Here is a 24,066-nt window from a genome sequence, read left to right on the forward strand (position 1 = left end):
CACTATAGACTCTTGATCAACTCTCTTAATAATAACACATCAGTTTGTAATAATTGTCATATGTACATGACAGAAAACAACTACAGAAATATGCAAACACTTATATAATAATATACTAATTTGCAAAAAACTATAGTGTTCAACTGGTGCAGCATTTAATTCTGTATTTTATACAACTGACAAAACGTAGGTACTGTATTAAATTAGTATTTCATTACACTTCAACTGTCTGGAAGTATCATATTAGTGCAGGACTGAAAAATAGTTTTATATGAAAAGTAAAGAATCGATAGTACATGTACTACTTTATTATTGCATAATGCTGAGTAGCTGAGTTTTGATACAGACTGAGTATTATTATTATATTGAATAGTATAGAATTAGTATTTTATTTCCAGAAGTACAGCAGAAGTATATATTTACACAACTTTCATTTGCAAATAAAGTACAAAATTGATGCTTTATTGTAGTATTTATTGATGTACTGATGTTGATTAGTATTATATTATTGTTATTATTATTAGGTATTATTGCATAGTTTTGCACTTATTCAGTAGAACTGAAATACTGTGGAAAAAAAGTATTTTATATTAGTGCTTTTTCCCCTTTCCTTTCTTACAACTGGTAACTTAAATCTAACTACAGTCCCTTCTACATATACATAAATTCACAGCGAACAAATTCTATATCGTGCAAGGAAAATTGGAACATACTTACTAAACACGCACACACTATTATTTTAAAAACAAAGCACTTTCATAGTATAAATCTATATAGCCTTTATTTGAACTAAAGTGTTTAAGCAATTATGCTTAGTGAAACCATAGTACGCTACATATATATGAGAATATGATTTAAACCAATCACCATGTACCAAGATCGCAGATGCCATGACCTGTAAAAAACAGAAGGAAAACTATCCAACAGCCATTGCCTCGTTCCAAAAACACGTAACATTACATCAGTGTACCTATGGACCGGTAAATGATTGGCATTTACTCAAAAATACATGACAAGAAAAAAAATATGGCAACCAGTACAAAACAAACAAAATGATGAGAGTCATCTTACACCCAGTGGTGTAAGATGAAATTTTCTTGCACCAGTGAAATCATCAGAAACTCCAGTCTGGTATGCAAGAATATATAATTTTATTAGATCATTAATGTACCTAATTTGAAAATATACAATTTAATTCAATTTAATTCAGATTTGTTCAGGCATAAGATTATAAAACATTATATGAAACTAATGCAATAAAAATACATATATAAAATAACTAATATAGATTAAAATGCGTTGTTTAGAATATTATTAACATCTTACAATAGATATGAAAGATTACGTCAGGTATACCTTTTGATTTATTAAATAGAAAAATAAAGTTCTTAATACCTGGGATGACCCATCAAATTAAAATTAATCACTTATTTCCAACGGAATTCCATGGGTTCAATGTGATTTACACGTACAAGAAAAGTGACTTATATCTTGAGGTATTATCATACAAGTATTAAGATACTATACCATACTATACTATACGTCAAATTTCGACGAATTAAAAACAAAGACACCATTTTCTGTCATGTACAGGAATCTTCAAAACATATACAGTCAAACTCGCTTTATACGAACTCATCGGGACCTAAGAAATATGTTCGTATCAAACGAAATTCGTATTAATGAATGTATGACCAGATAATTTGTCCGAGCAATTTGGGCAGTTTCATCGGTAAATAGATTCCGATATATGAAAGTAGTTAAAAGTTTGAAACTTATTAAGTAAATTTATTCAGGTAACATTGAAATTACTCAAGAAAAGTCATACTTAAACAAGTAAAACTGTATTAATTTAAATTTTAATGTGCGGTCGGGGTCCAGAACGCCAAATAACATCCACCGCCAACATTGAACATGTTGAAGCTTGTACTTTATAACAATCATTCTAAGAGGTATAAAAGTTTGTATATTTTGGTAAGACACAGCCAACCTGTATCGACACTAGAACGTCAATAATGTGTTTAAAATTATTTACACCTCATTAAATCTTGACCTGTCAATTGATTAAATTGTTTTATATTGACCTGATACACAAAGGACCGAGTGCTTGTTTTTGAATAAGTGTGAACTACTCCGTTGTCCAACTGCAACTCGGCACAAGCTTGACCATATTATTTTTTTCAACACATTTTATAACGGCCACGACTTCTAAAAATAATTCGAATCAAAAGATGGAAAATATAATATTTAAGCTTATTGGGACCTCCAAAATGTGTTCGTATCTACCGATTATTCGTATAAAGCGAGTTCGCTATTACAGAAATAATTTTACAAAGAAAATAGAAGGACTCGGCCGGGGAATTCGAACTTTGTTCGTTTAATCCGAAAATTCGTTTCAAGCGAGTTCGTATTAAGTGGACTCGACTGTAAATGTTTCATCTAGAAATAACATGTGCATATTTTAGCGCGATAATAGATATGGTACATGTAATATAGAACTGCATCAAAAGTTATGAAACAATTACATACAACGATTTTATAAGGACCTTAATCGTGTAGAATAATTTACACATTATTTCATCCAACATTTGCCTCGCTCGGAGCAATTTTTAACTTGGGAACTTGTGAACTTTGTTGATCAAGTTTCTTTTCTTCATCAATTTGGTACATTAAATATGAAGAAATAGTGAGATTCTTCCTCATAGATATTCAATTCATGACAAACTGCAAGTGTTTTTGTTAGTTATATTGTAATGGTAACTGAAAACGTTCACAATAGGTAAGGCATCATGTTGAAAGGCCAATTTATACCATGCAGCCCCATGTAGATGTAGGAATACGGGATTGTTGAATTGCTCCTGGACATTGGTAAGTGCATAACAATCGGCATAGGTGCAGTATCTCTTTCCTTCTAATAGTAGTGTTGCATCTAACACTTGTTGTTTTCATTGCTTTGGGTACGGTTAAACGTTTGTACTCCAGAACTTCTCCATAATCCCTTCAACAATATAAGGTTTGCAACGATACTACATGTCAGTTGCAAACATCATAGTACACGAGCGCAACGGCCACGGTAAAAACACAACAATGCTCGTCTTAGGTACATTAACCGTAAGGCTGCTTCCGGCAAGTGAGTTTGCCTTCTCGACAAGTGCAGACCAAGATAAGCCTGCATATCCGTGTAAAACTTTCTGATTTACAGAATGCTACTGTCACAGTAAGCACTGTAATCAGAAGACCACTCGTTTAACTATTCTGACAGACAGACAGATCCATTAACATAAAGTCATGCCATTTGTTATCAGTCAAATATGGGAAGAATATCTTCAACTCTCTTCTATCTTTGTCCTGCAAATATAAATTAATGTCATTCATTTCAAGTAGAAACAGGCCAAATAAGTTCAGTCAGTTGATGACAACGTTTAAAACATAAAATAATTCAATAATAATTTAGTTGAATAATAATCTTCATAGGAAACGATCACTATTGGTACAAACAGCTCATAGCTATTTACATTTTGGCGCAGAGGTGGACTAAAACTTCTTTCTTTAAACAATTCAGTTGAAATAGACACATTTTATATACAATATATATCAAGTTTCTCCAATAAATTCTACATAGAAACCAGTCTCGCTACATTTACCTTAATCTTAGCCACCGTTGACAAACAGCACTCCGTTAAATGATGTAGACAACACTCAAATTTACAATTTCTCTTTTACCACCGATAAATATTTTTCCGAAACATTTACTATATTTGTATTTAAGTCTTAAACTCGTCTTCAAACTATAATTAAAATAAACGAAACAAGTTACCCCATAAAATGTTATTCTTTGACATGATGATCAAATTAAATTCACAGGTTCATTTTCATTTTAAGCAAATTCATTTTCTAAATGTCTTAAGTGTTACACTTTGAAGGGTTTTTAGATCAACAAGATATATATTTATATTTTTGTAATCAATCCATCTAAAGACTTACCGCGCAACTTCTTTCTAGAGAAAAACAAAACATTTTGTCTTAATATGGACAATTGTAAAAGTAATGTAAAAGACAATATGCAAACAAGAATAATGTGCAGCAAGACTGAGTTATTTGAGAAAAATAAAATCTATTTTACATCTGCTTGGTCCCATTGTTTCATGACTTTCAAAAGCTCATCAAGGAATCTACGCAATGCATCTTTTTTGTCTTGTGACATTTCACTGTCAATCTCGTTTTCAATTTCTTTGTATCTGCTTTTAAGCTTCTCAAATGCAAATTTTGCATTCATACCGTCTTCCTGAAAAAAAAACACGAAAACTCATGTAAAGCTTCAAAGTACTAATTTACACATCCTACATGGCTATAGCTGAATTATACCCAAAAATATCACGAGATGCATCTTTTTCTAATGTGTCAATACCTGCTGATACCACAAGCATGTGTATGACTGGCGTTTTGGTATCATTTTCCCAAAGAAATACTTTATAGATTACATTTCAATATTGATTTGCATATTACAGTACTTCGTTATGATGAAAACAATCGTATGTCAAATTGTGGCAGCATTTTTGCATCTAGCACTATCATTTTTGTTCAGAAGAACATGTAGGAAGAACAATAGTTACAGAAAATAATGTTATTTTGTACACCAATTTTGGAGGAATGTTCATATTGCTTTTTTACATTGTGCATTCGTAATACATTCTGGAAAAATTCTTTTATTATCATTTTTAAAATTTATATTTCTAATGAATTTGTGTATATAGTTTACTTTAAATCTAAAAAGTTGATGTATTTATTGTTGATCAAATGTCTGTAATCTTGACTCTGACACTTAGTACTGGAAGCCATTTAATATTGTATCAGTTTTAATTTCTATTGTTATGTCTTTAGGATCTGTTACTGACTTCCTGTTAAGGCTGGTGGGTTCTGATTAAGTCAAACAAGCTATACCTTAAAGGTGATAGTTGTTAATAAAATTTCCCTTACGCAATATTGTATTTTCGTATGTAATGTATCGTCCAATTGGCTGATTTTTTCTCTCTTAAATTATTGGTGAATCATTATGAATAATTTGTTTGGTTGAGTTTTGAAAGGGACATTTTGCACATTTTCTTTTAAAAAAGTGAAGGAGATTGACTTCGAGTCAGAGAAGTTAACTAAGATTGGTAGCATAATGTTCGCTACTAGGAGTGTCCGTTCGCCATCTTATTTTACTGTAGCTAATTTAGGACTGTTTCACTCTAAGTCTGCTATATCAGTTTTACAAATTGGACTTCATAATATACAATGTTTAACGTTTCGTTTCACCATTGGATTTACATTTTTTTGCTAATTTCACCATCGGATTTATTTGCTATATTATTATTGATGGACTTGTTAATTAAAGCTGTAGGGACTGGAAGTCTTTGGAGTTCTTGCGAGTAACTTAATACTAAGTCTACACATCGTAGACTGACCTCTGACTGACTGACCACATAATGTTACCATACTATATGTTGAGCCACATTTTAGCTCTACCACTTTACGAAATTTAGACGTGGCCGGCTTGTAGCAGTTCAACCCCTTAACAGTCAACATTAACTAGATCCGAACTTAGAATGGTGACACATATACAAATTCTAAGAGATTAATTACCTAAATTCAGTTTAGTCGAATGTCATTTGTTTGCAAAACATTTTTTTTAACAACAAAAGAACTTGCCTGTTCAACGAGAAATCCCTTACTACTAAGATATTCAGTAATACATGTAGTTTCGATGAACACCACAACTAATCCCTTGAGTATGTTAGGAAGTGTTCGGTAACAAGCGACAATTTCTCGTTTTCCATCTAAAGCCCATGATACTTTTTGCATTGATACGAGCTCTAGTCCATGTTGTGATCCATCATGAATGTGTAAAGCGACTGCATCGGAAAACTCCACTGGTGTCAGTTTCAACTTTCCATCGGAAGCTGTCTCACCTGCAATAAATGAAATACAATGTATTTGTCAATATGTTTTATGTATCATTTACATATTATTCAATTTGTAATTTTAAGCCAATCCACACAGATGTATTCAAAATATTAACTGTGACGAATAATTAAATGCATTACATGTTTTGATTCAAAACATTCTAATTTCAATTTCTTAACTGATTAGAGAAAGACAAAAAGACCAACAAATCGGATCCCTAGGCAACGCCACATGCAATAAATTCGGCTTCCCAAGCGGAACTCTCAACATGCACACAAATTTCCAAAGAACAAAAAATATTACGTGTAGCAGCAGAGATCTAGATAATAAATGCGATTTCTTGCGATCAGCATAAGGATGGTACTTTTTTGGAAGAGGGTTATACTAAAAATAATTAAAATCGTGCTGGAATATGGTACAAAGTCTGTGTACAGACTAAATCTAGTTTATCCCTTCAAAGTATTCGATCTAGACTTCCGCGTATTTCAGCAGTGGAGAAAACCAAGGTGAACGCTGCAGAAAAGTTTTCCTTTGTATGATCTTAAGAAACTAAAAATACAACTTCCAAGCCATGTATATTTATAGTTTGCGCCCTGTCAGCATCATTTTTAGTCTTGGAAAGAGAAAAAAAGTTACAAGGCCTTAGAAATCTACATCTTGTGCAAAAGTGGGATGATTCACTTGTACCATCTTTTGATCTCTCAGAAACCTTTGAACAGTCGCACTTTTATGAAATATATATTTGTCATCATGATGGATCAACCAGAGACCGCGAAGACCAGTCCTTTGGCGTATTTTTCTTTATATTTCAGTTAAACTGAGGTCACTGACACGGAAACACTTATCCTTCACCGACGTTTGTTCGAGGCTCCCTGGGGCATTAAATTCTTCATATGAGGAAGTCATACATGCAGCTGGTTTACGAAAGGTCGGTGGTTCTACCCAAGCGTCCGTCCGTGATGAAATAATGCATGGAAAGGCACCAGGGGTCTTTTTCAACCATCAAAATAAGAAAAGTCGCATAGGACCTATAATTGTGTCGGTGTGACGTTTAAATTGAATGAGGAACAAGTAGCAGCGCGACTTTTGTTGATAAGATTTAGGATAATGACCATGCTCTATCTACAACTTTGTTCTTCCGTCTACATTCTTAAATTCTGAAACTGGTTCATTAAAAGATTTACGGGATATGACATGTTCCAAATGTTCATTCTTCCGAATTTACAACGTAGATACCTTTCAAAGCTTAATTTGATTCCTTGTTAAAAGAATGGTTACATATTTTTATCAATACAGCATTGTTTTTATTTCAATTTTGACAAGTTGGCCGAAACCCTACATAGTGGCCGAACAGCATCGAAAACGGCCGACATGGGCCGATCATGCATACTTGAGAGTGATTACCTTGACTTGGTATCAAGTTGTACGATGTTTTTCCACAATTAACACCGGAAAATGTGCGGGACACTCAGATCTATATTTAGACCCACTAGAATACGAAATAAAAACTGTAATGTGTGCTATATGGTATTACATTGCTTAAACGGCTGAATAACCCCGAACCCGCCTTAGTAATTCAGTACAGTCTCCTTAAAAATTTTCAGTGCTGACTTTTCTGACGGTGTAGGAATTTGTGCAACACTACCACTTGAAATACAGAAGATGAAACACAGAAACAGAAGAAATGGAAACATAACAGGTAGTCAACACGACAAACATGAAAATGTTGCAGGCTCAGTTTGAACTAGTCCAATGCGCAACTCTAATTACCTCCCCTGACGGTCCGTATCAAGCAACGACTATTAAGAAACAGCATAATCGAGGTATTTTAGTCGTTCAGACATGATTGCAAACATAATGTTACTTTAACCCTTAACCTGCTATATTTCTATAATGGACTAGTCCATCTTTCAATTTGGACAGTACCACTTATTACTCAAAGGGGTTTTCACTGAAAATTTACTGACTGAATAGCGAACAGTGCAGACCATGATCAGACTGCACGGATGTGCAGGCTGATCTTGGTCTGCACTGGTCGCAAAGGCAGAATCATCTGCCGCCAGCAGGCTAAGGGTTAATGGCAAAAAAAAAAAACACCATATTTCTGAATAGAAAAATTATTCTTCAGCTTGTCTTGTGAAATACGCGACATATCATGTCATGAGGACTTCGCAGTACCTGACGAAAGTCACCCACTGACCTACATAATAGATTGTTGTTCGCAACTCATGACGTCATAGCTTAATTACGTCACTTTTGGCGCATTACTTTCACAGTCAGGTACCGGATAGCAGTAATGGCAAGCACAACGTTTCAGGCTATTCTAAGTGTATTAGCGCAATATTATTATTTACCACGATGTAAAGTTAAATTAGATCTACAAAATTTAAAAACAAATCAGATCTTATGGGCAGGGTTGGAAAACGTTTCATATCCATTCTCATGTACTTGTTTCTTCAAGAAATTTTGTGAACAAATCGAGCACGATTTCACACTGTGATACATGCTGTATGTTCAATCATCTATCTGATAGCTGTTTTTCTATAGTTTTTTCTTCTTCTGCAGAACATGTCTAATAAATTCTGTTCACGAGAAAAATGCATTATCTACAGCAAATTAAAATCTTTCTTTCGTTTTACATACTGTGAAGCTTATATTTTATGTTAGGGTGTTAATCACTAATGATTATGCCGTTTCCGGACGAGGCTGAGTTGGACACAATATCAGACTGAAATAAAATGAAGGTGATAATTACGTAACGAGTTGGACTAGGTTTGACTTATATTATACCTGCGTATTTTGCTTAATCCTTGCAGTAAAAGAACATAGAAATTTAACAGAACAGTGTAGCCTGAAACTCATTATCTAACATGTATATTTACGATACCAAATATTCTCTTATAAAACAGGTAAAAATCGAAAAAAAGTCACATTATAGTTAAAGGTTTGTTTGTGTGCTACATTCCCCTTGCAATCGAAATACGTTTAGGTGAAGTCTCAATCATGACACACCAAATTGTAACTGTTACAGTAACAACAGTACAAACTTTTTCTTATGATTTGGTTTAAACATGTTGTTTGATACGTCGTCTCATTTTTTTTTTTAATATGTGTGACAAGTGACATTTACATCTCTTGATGGATTGCAGATTTACGGTACTGACAAGAAAGTGTGGACGGACGGACTGACGAGAGAAAATTCTAGTGTCTTTAACCAGTAGAATTCTTATATACTCAATTAACAGAAACGACGTGCTTTACCACGATTCCTAAGCCTATACAAATATAGGTTTATCAGGCTAATAATGACTATTCAAAGCAAGACAAGTGATTATTACGGAAGTTGCAATAACAACTACCTTCATTCTGCTTAACTGATTAACATATTTAGCGTTTATTTGACATGTATGGAAAGTTAAGTTAAATCGTATTTGTACATGTATTTATCTTTCATCCCTATCACATGTCCAGGAAGGCAGGTGTGATAATATTTTAAGTCTGTTAAGAGTTTATCGTCTCTAGCATATAAGAGAGATATTGAATTTAACAAAACAAATCGTACTCACCAAGAACTATTTCAAGTATGTGTTTCTTTAAGAACTTGACATCGCAAAACATTTCATGTTTAATAACAACATCTGTTGTTGTTCCTGATTCTGCCTTGAACAAAAACTTCAGGTCGTTAACAAAGTCGACATTGTATCCGATGCATGAGTCATCTGCCGTGGCACCGTGCACATACAATATGGGGTCCTTTCCTTTAAAACATTTGTCCATGTGTTTTTCTATGTACGTTTGAAGCTGTTGCACTGTAATAATTTCTTCTGACATCACACAGTCTTTACATTCGGTCTCCGAAGAGGAACGATTAGAATTATAACAATTTTTGTTGAAAGCTCTTCTTGTTAGAGCCTGACAAAAGAAAATTCGGAATTTGCTGCCAGACACAGGCTGATAACACGTATCGTCCGGTCTACATGCATTAATCTGAATCATTTTTACATGGAGTTTTGGAATATTAGGGACATATGGTGCCTCGCAACAGTCTAGAAACATAAATATCCTCGCAGTTTCGCCCCATTGTATGTAAATATTTTTTATTTCGTCTTGTATTTCAGTCAACGTAAGTACATCGTCTCGACCACCAAGAATGAATCCTTTGTCTGGGGAATAATGTCCAGTGAAGTATACCAACAGTGTGCCTAAATTCTGCTTGGATTCCAAAGAACGAAATGCCTCATGAACTTGTATATTGAGTTTATCTGCCTTTCCTGGGCAAGAGGGAGCAATCATCTTGATATTTTCGTCTCTTTGAAAAAGAAAATAGCATCAATGTTTTCAATAGCAATACGCGGACAGTAGATGATATCATCACAGAACCAACTCTGTGTCAAATAAAACTTATGGAGATGGCCATGTTTTCTCATATAACAAAATATAGTGATTGTCACATATAAGTGGAATCTGGTTATAGAAAATTCCTCGTGTGCAGCTAAGTTTATTTGTTATATCCGGACTTTCCTATACTACAAAACGAACGAATTCGCTTTGAACCATATTATTAACTTATTGACCATCTCTTAATATTTTAATCCTTTGGCTTATGAACGAAAACGGGCTTGTGCAATTTTGTTTTTCTCCCAATTAAATGCTGTAAACGATTTACAATACTTCATAAGAATGAGAAGGAACAATAAACACCAATAACAACGCAAATTCTTGAAGCCGTTTTCCGAATCATATTGATATAATGTCTTTTATAAACGATATGATGGCGACACTGAAAGTTGTATATGACGTATGCAATGAAATACCAAACAAAGCACCATGTGCACAGCTTCACATGTTATATAACAATCCTCTAATGTTTTATGACTCTATGTCAAATACTTCTTGAGATGCATGGGACACAAACTTGTATGCCCTTAATACATATTTTGACTAAGACAATGGCCGTAACAATGGTCTTGCAGAGTGAATTCAAAATTAAAACTCAGATTCACAATTCGCATGCTAAATGATATTTCTACATGATTTTCACGACTCTGTGTCAAATAGTTTGACATTTTAACACAAACCATTAAGCGCATAGGAGTATTTCTCATAGTGAATGACCATAAGTAAAATATTTTTAGATATTTGCGATTCAATTTTGTATGCCCTGTGTGTATATTTTCGACTAAAACAAGGGCTATCACTCTAAAACAAAACTGCAGAGGCACAACGTCTGAATCACGTGCTGAATAATAATCCTATTATGTTTCCTGGCCCTAGGTCAAATACGTTTTAAGATAAGTGCGACACAGGCTTATATGACCTTTCATGAATAATTCGACTATGTCAAAGTCCCAGATTCTGGTGTGGCTGAGTGAAATCTCAATCAAAACCAGTAATGCACAATTTCACAGGCTTAGTATCATTTCTGTGATGCTTCATATAATCTTATGCCAAATACATTTTGAGATTCATGCGACATAAACTTTTAGGTCCTAAGTCAAACTAACTCCGATTATTGTCTGAAATCCCAGGTATGCTGAATGACAATCCCAAATGGTTCAAATATATGGGCAAGCGTAAAGCTATGTCTTCCCCCAAATATTTTAGGGAGCATAAAAATTACTACTATCATCATAAACTACGAAACCATTTTACATGTTCCAACGTAACTCAGATTTACAGGATATACAAAATCAAAACTATTGAAGAATAAACTGACGGAGAATCTGGACAAATATCATGTCCAGAGGTGTTCCAATAAATCGTTGTTGTTTGTTTTTTGTTGTTGTTTTTTTTTTTGTGCTTTTTTTGTTGAGTTTTCATTTAACGCCGTTTTTCAACAGTACTTCAGTCATGTAACGGCGGGCAGATTACCTAACCAGTGTTCCTGGATTCTGTACCAGTACAAACCTGTTCTCCACAAGGAACTGCCAACTTCCCCACATGAATCAGAGGTAAAGGACGAATGATTTCAGACACAATGTCTTTTATCAAAACATACGCCCAGCCCGGGAATCAAACTCACGACCCCGCGATCCGTAGACCAACGCCTTCCCTATCGAGCTAAGCGGACGGGCTTCCAATAAATCGTAGACACTGGGAATAAATCATCTCTTTATTGAAAACCGATTGCAGTATTTGTACACATGTTTGTATTTTGTCCATATTTAAGAAATAAAAAATGTTTCTAAAAGATAGTTTTATAATTATTTTATTGGCCCTAAGTCGCTCACTTGAGACTGACTATTTGACCTTGAATATACAAATGTATTTATGCCACACTAATGATAACAGATGAGTTTAGTAAAAAGTTGTTTTTTTTACTATTTTATAGTTTCCACCCTGACAGCCGCTAAAATCAGTCAAGAGGAATCATCTGAAAACATTTGAGAGAGGACCTTATAACGATGCTACAGACCAAGTGATGACCCACAGTACAGTTCAAGAGGGAAGTCGTGTTTTCCATTTTTCCTCTTTGGGACTCTAAAATCAGTCAATTGGAACCATACGAAAATGAAGATAGGACCTTACGGAACAAATATGTTTAAAAATCCACCGAGCGGTTCATGAGAAGTTGGACGAGGAACAGAGTTCTATCAAAATAGCTCACCCTGAAACTCCGGTGTAGATGCGCTAAAAATGCTTCTACGTTTTTCTGAAGTCCGATGTATGCGAACGGTTTAAAGAACACACGATACACTTTAAAACTATGAACACGGCATGTCGTCTACCTTTCTTTAGCGTACATGATTATGACGTCACGGTGCCAAATTTCAAATAATCATTAGTTGTTGGACAGTTCACGTAAACGCAGTTTATTTGTGGCAATTATTTCTCAATCAGATATCACGCCCCTGGGATGACCACAAAACTGCTTTGATAAAAGACGTCGTAAACGCCGACGGAAGACAAACACGAGCAGTAGCTTAAATACAGGACATGTAAAATCAACTATAGAGCATCTACATACCAACGATTTATCAACTTCGCGTGATAGATTACCCGGCCATCGAAAATGTATTGAGCATGCAGAGGTCAATCTGACTGAAGTACTTGATCTTCTAAAGGATGATCGGAAGATGACCAATTCACATTCATTTTTCTGTATATTATTTGGATTTCCGGTATTGCTATTTTAGTTTTTTGCAAATCTTGTTTTATTTGAACCAATAGTTTCAACAAGCATTTGGCAACACAATAGCGTCAAATATTACAGGGTGAGAAAATGTGCAGTCTGTTCTGGGCTCGGACCCGTGACCCCTCGCATACAGATCTTACGTGATCAAGTCCGTACCCACTCAAAACACGAGGGCGCATTCATGATGTGGTCGTCATAAGAATCATAAACATGAAAAACCCAGGCTAAATATAGATTTTCAAACTTCTACGTTCACTTTCAAAATGTTGAAAGCAATGCTCTGACTGGCCAACGGGAAGAGTCGTCAGAACGAGGCTATCAATATCAGGTCTTCACATCCTTATTTTGAGAATGAGTGAACATTACGTTACATGCTAATGCCGGTAATGACATTACTACTTATGCAGATCGAAAGTATGTGCTTCACTTTAACTTGATTTAGAATCAATTTTCAACGTTAATGTAATTTCCTTAGTGTGTTCTTAAATACAATATTAAAAATTTTGTCAGTTATTTTTCTTGACACTCAAAATGTCTCCGATTAAAGGGTAATATCTTGTTTATATAGATTTAGATTTATATAGACCAGCCTTTTGCATAAACACACGGATTATACGTAGCCAGTAACGATTAAATTCACACTGGTCAACGATTAATACATACATGTAAATACGACTACAAAGATTTAAAAACGGTGTCATGGCAATCGATAAAATTTTCTACAAAGGTTGTGTATGTATATCATAGTCGCCCGTTTTTTTCTTTTGAAGGCAAATGATCCAATATGGATTGTAAATAGCTCAAAGTCAGTCGCACATTCAACATCAAATTAATAATTTGACACGCTGAAATAAGCCTTGCGACCTTTCAATAAAAAAATTTATTTCGTCCCGATATCTTTTAAACAAGCAAAAGTTCAAGTAAATTTCTTAACCTACACGTGTAATGATAATAGTCACAAATAATAAAAATCATGATGAAGGTGATTTACCTTATTCCAATTACACAAGGACACTTAGAAGACAAAACATCCTTTAAAGCCAAGACGTCACTTCTGAAAGACTTCGCCAACCCTTCATTCTTGTCATCATTCCCAGCTATCAAAACTGCTGCATAGGTGTGTCCTGTTAAGAAAGGACAGGTTAAGTAATTCTTTCCTACAGGAAGTTAAGCAGAACATTCTTTGCTCCATGCTATTTATTAGTCTGGTTTGAAACATTGAAATGTATGTCTGATCCTTGAAACTGTTAAGTTCATAATATAAACCGTTTGGAAAATCATTTGTACACAAAGTACTTAGGAGAAAATTATTGAAGTTTTGACAAGGACATTCAACCTAGTCAGTTAGTCTAAAACAGTCATCTTGGATGTAAACCCATTTCATAGCTCATTGTACAGTGGCGAAGTCACTTCCCTGGGTCATACCTACAGTCTGATCAAGGGTGTATTAGAATTCACCTAGCTAATGTGTAAAAATATTGAAACACATCATTTTGGCCATGGGCAAATAGCCGTTGACCGCCACATGCTTTAAATTGGTTCATAATCACACTGCACTAATATATTAATTTAGACATATTAACTAATTTTCAAAACTTCGATTTTACATTGGTTGCCAGGTATCATAGCATTCCAGGCATCATTCAAATGCGTCAGTCACAATCAAAATTTCTATCTGCAGATTCTTTCGAGGAAAAAAACAACAACAACAATAAAGAACAAAATAAAAACAACGAACATCAACTGAGAGAAAAAAAATCCTGGAATACCAAATAATGGAACTTGTGAAAGATGAAGATAACGATGTTAAAGTGTAATTAAAGTGAAAAGACGGCATTGTTTGATAGATATAAGTCATAGAAGACTTGTCCGACTAATTTCATTTTACTAATAATCGTAAATCTTACGTTCATATGTTTTCTTTCTAAATATGACTGGGATAGGTAAGGAAATGTTTGTGCTAGAGAGTAAGCATAGATAAATATGACAATTCTGACGAACAGAAAAATTAAATAGTGTCATTAACTCTGTTACTCTTTATTTAAAACTTTAAGAAGTGAACAAATTATCATTGAATAGGAGATCACAGAGTGATCTTGGCGCCCACCAATGTGCCATTTTTGAGTGTTCCAAATTTCAAGACTTATTGACTAGCTCAAGGTCAAATTTCATTTCCGTACACAACACTGTGCATGTGGTCCAAATTCGAAAGCTGTTGCTTGAGAAATGTGAAAGTAGGTCACTAGATCAATTTCAAGGACAAAGTTCTTTGTACACAAAACTATGCATGTGCACCAAGTTTGAAGGCTGTAGTTTGAGAAATTTGAAAGTAGGTCACTAGGTCAATCTTAAGGTCAAAGTTTATTTCGGTACACAAAACTATGCAAGTGGTCCAAATTTGAAGGCTGTAGCTTGAGAAATGTGAAAGTAGGTCACTAGGTCAAAATCAAGGTCAAATTACACTTCAGAACACAAATCTATGCATGTGGTCCAAATTTAAAGCCTGTACCTTCAAAAATGTGAAAGTAGGTCACTAGGTCAATGTCAAAGTCGAAGTTTGTTTCGGTACACAATCCTATGCATGTGGTCTAAATTTGAAGCCTGTAGCTACAGAAATATGAAAGTAGGTCACTAGGTCAAAGTTCATTTCGGTACACAAAACTATGCAAGTGGTCCAAATTTGAAGGCTGTAGCTCGAGAAATGTGAAAGTAGGTCACTAGGTCAAAATCAAGGTCAAATTTTATTTCGGAACACAGAACTATGCATGTGGTCCAAATTTGAAGCCTGTACCTTCAAAAATGTGAAAGTAGGTCACTAGGTCAATGTAAAGGTCAAAGTTTGTTTCGGTACACAAAACTATGCATGTGTCCAAATTTGAAGGCTGTAGCTTGAGAAATGTGAAAGTAGGTCACTAGGTCAAAATCAAGGTCAAATTTCATTTCGGAACACGAAACTATGCATGTGGTCCAAATTTGAAGCCTGTACCTTCAAAAATGTGAAAGTAGGTCACTAGGTCAATGTCAAGGTCAAAGTTTTTTTCAGTGCACAAAACTATGCATGTGGTCCAAATTTGAAGGCTGTAGCTACAGAAATGTGAAAGTAGGTCACTACGTCAAAATCAAGGTCAACTCATGTCAAGGTTCATCTTGCCACTCAAAACCATACATGTGGTCCAAATTTGAATGTTGTAGGTTATTGACAAGAAGATTTTAAAAGCTTTTCCCTATATAAGTCTATATGAACCATGTGACCCCCTGGGCGGGGCCATATTTGACCCTAGGGGGATAATTTGAACAAACTGGGTAGAGAACCACTAGATGATGCTACATTACAAATGCCAAAGCCCTAGGCTTTGTGGTTTGGACAAGAAGATTTTCAAAGTTTTTCCCTATATAAGTCTATGTAAACCATGTGACCCCCAGGACGGGGCCATATTTGACCCTAGGGGGATAATTTAAACAATCTTAGTAGAAGAACACTAGATGATGTCACATACAAAATATCAAAGCCCTAGGCCCTGTGGTTTTGAACAAGAGGTTTTTAAAAAATTTCCCTATATAAGTCTATATAAAACTTGTGACCCCCGGGGCGGGGCCATATTAAACCCCAGGGAAATAATTTGAATCATCTTGGTAGAGGACCACTAGATGATGCTTCATACCAAATATCAAAGCCCTAGGCTCTGTGGTTTTGGACAAGAAGATTTTCAAAGTTTTTCCCTCTATAAATCTATGTAAATTATAGAAACAAACAAAGGGCCATAACTCACTAAAAAAATTGTTGAACCAGTCTGATTTTCAGGGGGACACAACTAGGGTACCAATACATCATTCTGACTAAGTTTGGTCAAAATCCCCCTGGTAGTTTCTGAGGAGATGCGATAACGAGAAATTGTTAACGGACGGAAGGACGACGGACCACGGACGCAGAGTGATTTGAATAGCCCACCATCTGATGATGGTGGGCTAAAAAGGTAAATAAAACAATATACCGATTTTTGGAAAAACCGTTTCATTGCATGTTGGACATCTGATCGGATTTACGTGCGAATTTCTCATGCATGAAGTACAAACGTTCACTCTTTCTGAACACTGATGCGGAGGAGCTCGTTTTCCATCAACTACACAACAATAAAATGGTAAATTACTGACATTAGAAAGCAAAGAAATGTTTTACTATTATGTACCTTCATTTTGATCAATCTGATTTAATAAAGTATTCTGGAATAGGACCGTAGATGCGAAAGAACTATGCAAGAATAAAATCACAGTCTGTTGTGAGACTGCCATCTCGTGAAGAAAGTGACTGCACACTTATCTGATTGCAAAAACGGTGTTTCAGGTTTACTGTGCAGGTCATTTGTAGATCATTGCTTGCCCGTTTTACATGTTGGCTCTGCCACATGTGTGTAAAGGTACTGAAGGAGACATTGGTCACCCGCATCTTAAAGAGCTATCTACATGTATATATAATGATTTGCTCTGCTCACCATCCAAGATTTGATAAAAACAATTGACAAAGCAATGTAGTAATAGTTCCCTGGCTATCTCAAATTCCATCTTATAGAACATTTTTAAATATAATTGTTTTTTTTACAATGTATGCAAAGGTCAAACTTTGAAAGCATACCTGATGGGTTAACAATGCATAAATCACATGTACTAGTGTTACTAGTACTACGTGTTGAATACTGATCTTGAAACATCTTCTGAAAACAAAGAAAGCAATAACAGATATCTCATTATGTCTTATACAGTCTTTTAATATCATTTTCTTCTCGAATGATAAGCAACATGGGATCCTGCGAAAACTCTTGTCAACTATTTTGCAAACACTTCGCTTCACAAGATGGTGGATTTCAACAGTAAATTTACTGCTTTACACCTTTCGAAGTACTATTATGTATATATGAACTTCAGATCCAAATAAGTTTTTGCTATCAAATTTTGCTTCAATATCTTGCCTGTGTACATGAGATGAGGTCATTTCTACGAGTAAGTGACTACTATGGACGCTTTGTTCTAATTTCTATGAGTGTCTGAAAGAATTATTACTTTACTAAGACAACTCTCACATCCAATAGAGTAATTATATATATTCGATACTGTTAGAATTATTACCTGTAAAAAAATAAAAATGGAGATAACCGAAACAAGAAACACGGTAATATGTTTGTTTATGTAGTTTTGAAATCTAATACATAGTTAGAAGTTCAATTTGCTGATCATCTGTATGAACTGTCAAATAAAATAGAATAGTGATGTAGTTAGTGACCGAATGTTGTTCAACAGAAGGAGTCAACGTTTAAGCTTTAATACTTTACAATTTAGTAAAAAATGTACATTGTAGGCGTTAAATGCTGACAACATATTTGGTCGTCTGGAACAAAATACGAGGATGAATATCAGACAGTTCTTTTTACCTAGAATGAAATTCTCTAAAATGGCACTTGGATTTAGATCGAAGTAGTTGTTCATTAGTTTCATAAAATTTCATATGACAATTGACAATGTAAAAATTACATCGTTTCCAACATGTTAATGAATTGTGATCGGCATTCTTACGGCACAAAGAGTGTCGACGGATTCTGATTGTGGGGAAGCGGGCAAGTGCGAAGCACATATTTGTACTGGTTCAGAATCTAGCGACATAGTACGGTTAGGGACAAAGAACGAAAAAGTACACGCACGCCACTCCCCCCCCCCCCCCGCAACCTTCCAAGTAATTAATACATGTTTTCCACAAGTTGAGTGGGAAAGGCATTTATTTTTATGGGTTAGTGCAATTTGACATCTACAACCGTTATTGAAGTCCCTACCCATTTTAAATAACTATGACAGACTTTCAATAACTTTAATCATTGAAATAAAAAATGTTAGACTATAATCATATGAAGATACAACTTCAGTTAGTATTGCAATGATTATTGAATAGTAGTCAATGAATAGTTCATAATCATATTTTACATTGAAAACATTTTTCCTTCCCATGCATAAAACAGGGTACTCCTCAACAATCAATACTAGTAGTTTGAAAAGCCGCCATATTACAAATATTGTGTCGGTACAACCCTAAACACAACATAAAGATTGAATGATATGCAAAAAGAACATACTTTAATGTCTTTCACTATGTCTGCAGAAGAAACGTTTTTATCTTCCCTGCTTTTTAAACATTTTGTTGAGAGTTTTATAAGGCTCCACGCTTCTTCTAAATCTGTCCAAATTTTTTTCTGAAATAAGAGTTATAGAAAAAATCAATCAAGCACAAAACGGAGAATCATAAGAAGTAATGAAATGCGCAGCACTTCTCAAGTCAACTCATAGCAACGGCTTGTGTGTGTGTGTGCGTGCGTGTGTGTGTGTTCGGATTTAACGTCTTTTTCAACAATGTTTCAGTTATATAAACGACGGAGCAACGGGCTTGAGTGGAACTAAATTGTAAAATAATTCTTAATGGAATCACCAAACTCAATGGACCAGAAATAAATACCTTGAAAACTATTTAGATCATAGAAAAACTCCAGCAGATACAACAAATAGCAGGAACTAGTGCTAAAGCAGCCAAGCAACCCATAAATTAGCTGTAATTTGTAATGTAGTGTTTACTCTTCCGCAAAAGTTAAAACTTTCTGTAAGCAACAGCAATTTAGTTAAGTATGTAACTGACTGATCTGACGTTTCTGTTCTGTTGCTTTTTTATATATTTTAAAATTTAATCATCATTGTTTAATGTTACTACGACGGTCATCCAGTAAGTTCTGTTAATGGTCCTATATCTTTTTCATCCTATATCGCAAAGTTATAAAACATGACACGCATTGCCATTAACTATTACGCTATTAGTTGACACCGAATACGTGCATGTGCGTCATATGGCGTCATCACGGTATGACTTCATTTTGAGGTCGCTTTAGCGTCATGGCCGCGGTAAGTCAAGCTGAACAGCATGCGTACATAAAAATTGAGTTTTTGAGAGGGAAAACAGGAAAGGAAATCCATTAAAATTTATCAGAAGCTTATGTTGGATCTGCAGTGTCATTTAATACAGTTTATAGGTGGGTAAGACGTTTTGCTGAAGGAAATTTTGACATTTCCGATGACCTCCGCAGCGGAGGACCGATCGAGGCTACAGACAAGGTTCATGTTGAAAAAGTAAAGAACTTTTTGGATGAAGATAGACGTTATACAGAGTTAGCTGAGGGTGTTGGAATTGCTCATGAATCAGTTCAAACGATATTAACAAGGCATTTGAAAATGCGGCAGGTTTCCGCGAGGTGGGTCCCTCATCACTTGAATCGGGACCAAATGACAAACAGGGTAGTAACTGCAGAAAAACATTTAAAGCGGTATGAAGACTGTTGCAATAGATGAGACGTGGTTACGAAGCTATGAACCTGAATTAAAATCGCAATCTTCCGAATGGCACACTCCTAGGTCACCAAGGCCTGCAAAATTCCGACGAAAACAGGGAAATCTGAAATCTCTTAAATGCGGGAGTAGTGTTGCTTCATAACAACGCGACGCCGCATAAATCAGACCCGGTGACGTCACTAATTAGGAATTATAAATAGGAAATATTATCACATCCGCCGTATTCTCAAGACTTAAGTCCATGTGACTATGACCTGTTCCCCAAATTAAAAATGACGCTACGCGGAGTTCGTTTCGATAATCTAGAAGACTTGAAAGTTGCCGTGGCCAAGGATCTGCGAAGCATCTCCGATGGTTGCCTAGCAACGGGAATTATTATAAAAAAAAATTTCCTTCAACCACCCATAAATTTTCAGTTTTTCTTCCTTTAAAAACTATTCTATCAATTTCTTCTCTAATAGATTCTCCAGTTTTATCTTTAAATGGAATAATCCAAGCATACTTACTAAAACATTTATTACAGTTAGTAAGTACTTTAAACCTTTCTTGTCCTTAAAAAACGTCTGCATCTCAACTATATCAGCTGACCAAATTTCATCAATATTGCTGACTAATACTCGTCGTTTTGAAAATTTCCGTCTAATTGGTTTAGGCAGTTCCTCTGCTCATTCATCACCGAAGTTTATTTCGGTGGATTTAGCCAGCAATGTTTCATCAAATTTAAATTGGACGCTTCCCCCAAAACCAAATCCGTTTTTTGTAACAATTTGTGACAAATTTAGAGCCTTGAGCTTTTTAGGACTTGCGTCAGAGTCTAGAGCCTAGAGCTCTCGAGGACTGCTATTCCTCTCTGATTGATTTTGATTTGAGAGTTCTTTTGTTGTTTTTAATGAGATAACATATTCTTAACGCATTTACTTTTATTTTCATTGCTATCATAACGAAGATCATTTCCATGCATACTGAATCTAGTTTATAAACAGGAGGCCCGTTGTCTAAAGGGTTACTGTTTGTTTGTTTGTTTTGGGTTTAACGCCGTTTTTCAACAGTATTTCAGTCATGTAACGGCGGGCAGTTAACCTAACCAGTGTTCCTGGATTCTGTACCAGTACAAACCTGTTCTCCGCAAGTAACTGTCAACTTTCCCACGTGAATCAGAGGTGGAGGACTAATGATTTCAGACACAATGTCGTTTATCAAATAGTCACGGATCGAGTCACTTGGGTCATGACCATGACTTCTCATATGACAATAGTACTGGTTTTTCCAGGAAACGGACTCGAGAGTGGTTCAAAAAAGTTTAAAGCTTTCATCACAATCGAGCTAAAACAAATTAGTATATACTAAATAAATTTTCCTACAATTGTTCAAGTAAATGGTTATTTTAAAATGTTTTGCCGATAAGAACTCCATCAAATATGCTTAAATCGTTTGTGTTATTGTTAAAAGTAAGAGGGTTAATTGTTTTTACGGACAATTTGTAATTTAACTTTGGAATTCTAAATATATGTATGACACACTTCATCACCAATGGTAACATCTGTGTTTATCATAAAACATATAACAGGCTACGAGCCATAAAGAAATTGGAGAAGACTTTACAAGGATGCTAAGAATAAATATATATATACAAAGAGAGAGAGAGAGAGAGAGAGAGAGAGAGAGAGAGTATAAGGTCATTGTCTTATAAATTTACATTTATTAAGTGGGTCGAAGAAAATATACAAGTCGAGGCTCTCGCCGCGACATTTTAAATCTATAAGACAGTAACCTAATATTCGTTTTATCTTTCCTTCTGATCTAAAATCATTTTAATTATAATTCAATATCTACCACCAGCTAGATTTGAGTCTGCCTTTCGTAGAAATTAAAAATTTAATACACTCTCCAAATTGTCTTAAAATGCCAAATATTTTTTATAAAAGCAGGAAAACAAAGCTAGCATTGTTTTGTTTTGTACCAGACCTCTCTGTTCTGCTGAACAGGAATGGATAATTTTAAGTGAAGTTTCATCCGAAGTTCAACTGTAAGTCGGATACCCATTCTCGCCATGCAAACGTTACACGTGACATGTATACACGCCAAAACGCCGCTTGTCAGAAAAAATGCAATCCGTTTTCTCTCGATGATTTTATTCATTCCAGATGCAATATATACCTTGATTTAAGTACAGAAAGCTACAATACCGTACAGACGCTGTAGATGTTGCTCCGAGTGTTTTCATTATAAAAACTTTTTGTGGTATTTGCACATTCGGTATGCATACTCTATACAATAGTGACATAGTACACGTGTCTAATAAAAGCGCGTTTATAAAATTAATTGCATAAATATGTCTTTTAGCAGTTATTATAAACTGTTTACACATGATGATGTCGTTTTAAAAAACAAGAGGGCCATGAAGGCCCTGTATCGCTCACCTGACCTATGGACCTAAAGATCATCAAGATTAACATTCTGACCAAATTTCATTAAGATATGGTCATAAATGTGGCCTCTAAAGTGTTAACTAGCTTTTCCTTTGATTTGACCCGGTGACCTAGTTTTTTACCCACATGACCCAGATTCGAACTTGACCTAAAGATCATCAAGATTAACATTCTGACCAAGTTTCATGAAGATACAGTCATAAATGTGGCCTCTAGAATGTTAACAAGCTTTTCCTTTGATTTGACCTAGTGACCTAGTTTTTTACCCCACCTGACCTAGATTTGAACATGAACTATAGATCATCAAGGTTAACATTCTGACTTAGTTTCATTAAGATATGGTCATACATGTGGCCTCTAAAGTGTTAACTAGCTTTTCCTTTGATTTGACCTGGTGACCTAGTTTTTTGACCCTACATGACCCAGATTCAAACTGGACCTTGAGATCATCAAGATTAACATTCTGACCAAGTTTCATTAAGATATGGTCATAAATGTGACCTCTAAAGTGTTAACTAACTTTTCCTTTGATTTGACCCGGTAACCTATTTTTTACCCCACATGACCCAGATTCGAACTTGACCTTAAGATCATCAAGATTAACATTCTGACGACCTAAGATCATCCAGATTAACATTCTGACTAAGTTTCATGTAGATACAGTCATAAATGTGGCCTCTAGACTGTAAACAAGCTTTTTCCTTTGATTTGACCCGGTGACCTAGATTTTTGACACCGCATGACCCAGATTCACATTTGACATAAGGATCATCAAGATTAACATTCTGACCAAGTTTCATTAAGATACAGTCATAAATGCGGCCTCTAGAGTGTTAACAAGCTTTCCTTTGATTTGACCTAGTGACCTAGCTTTTTACCCCACCTGATGTAGATCTGAATATGAACTATAGATGGTCAAGATTAACATTCTGACTTAGTTTCATTAAGATATGGTCATACATGTGGCCTCTACAGTGTTAACTAGCTAGCTTTTCCTTTGATTTGACCTGGTGACCTAGTTTTTGACCCTACATGACCCAGATTCACAATGGACCTTGAGATCATCAAGATTAACATTCTGACCAGGTTTCATGATGATAAAATCATAAATGTGGCCTCTACAGTGTTAACAAGCTTTTCCTTTGATTTGACCTGGTGACCTAGTTTTTGACCCCAGATGAC

The 24,066-nt window shown here is 35.1% G+C and overlaps 1 protein-coding gene across 1 annotated transcript in view; it reads right to left on the reverse strand.

The window, feature by feature from the left end:
* Window positions 1–4,340: 4,340 nt before the first annotated feature.
* The window catches only part of LOC123534222 (uncharacterized), a 35,172-nt gene continuing 15,446 nt past the window's right edge, over window positions 4,341–24,066 (reverse strand). The window contains exons 10-16 of the mRNA XM_053520447.1: window positions 19,198–19,314; window positions 17,712–17,790; window positions 17,074–17,202; window positions 14,073–14,205; window positions 9,513–10,255; window positions 5,688–5,951; window positions 4,341–4,468 (exon numbers count right to left, since the gene is read on the reverse strand). Of these exons, the coding sequence (XP_053376422.1) occupies window positions 4,341–4,468; window positions 5,688–5,951; window positions 9,513–10,255; window positions 14,073–14,205; window positions 17,074–17,202; window positions 17,712–17,790; window positions 19,198–19,314 (1,593 nt within the window). The remainder of the gene's footprint in view (window positions 4,469–5,687; window positions 5,952–9,512; window positions 10,256–14,072; window positions 14,206–17,073; window positions 17,203–17,711; window positions 17,791–19,197; window positions 19,315–24,066) is intronic.

The sequence above is a fragment of the Mercenaria mercenaria genome, chromosome 12, assembly GCF_021730395.1.
Source record: "Mercenaria mercenaria strain notata chromosome 12, MADL_Memer_1, whole genome shotgun sequence".
NCBI lineage: Eukaryota > Metazoa > Mollusca > Bivalvia > Venerida > Veneridae > Mercenaria > Mercenaria mercenaria.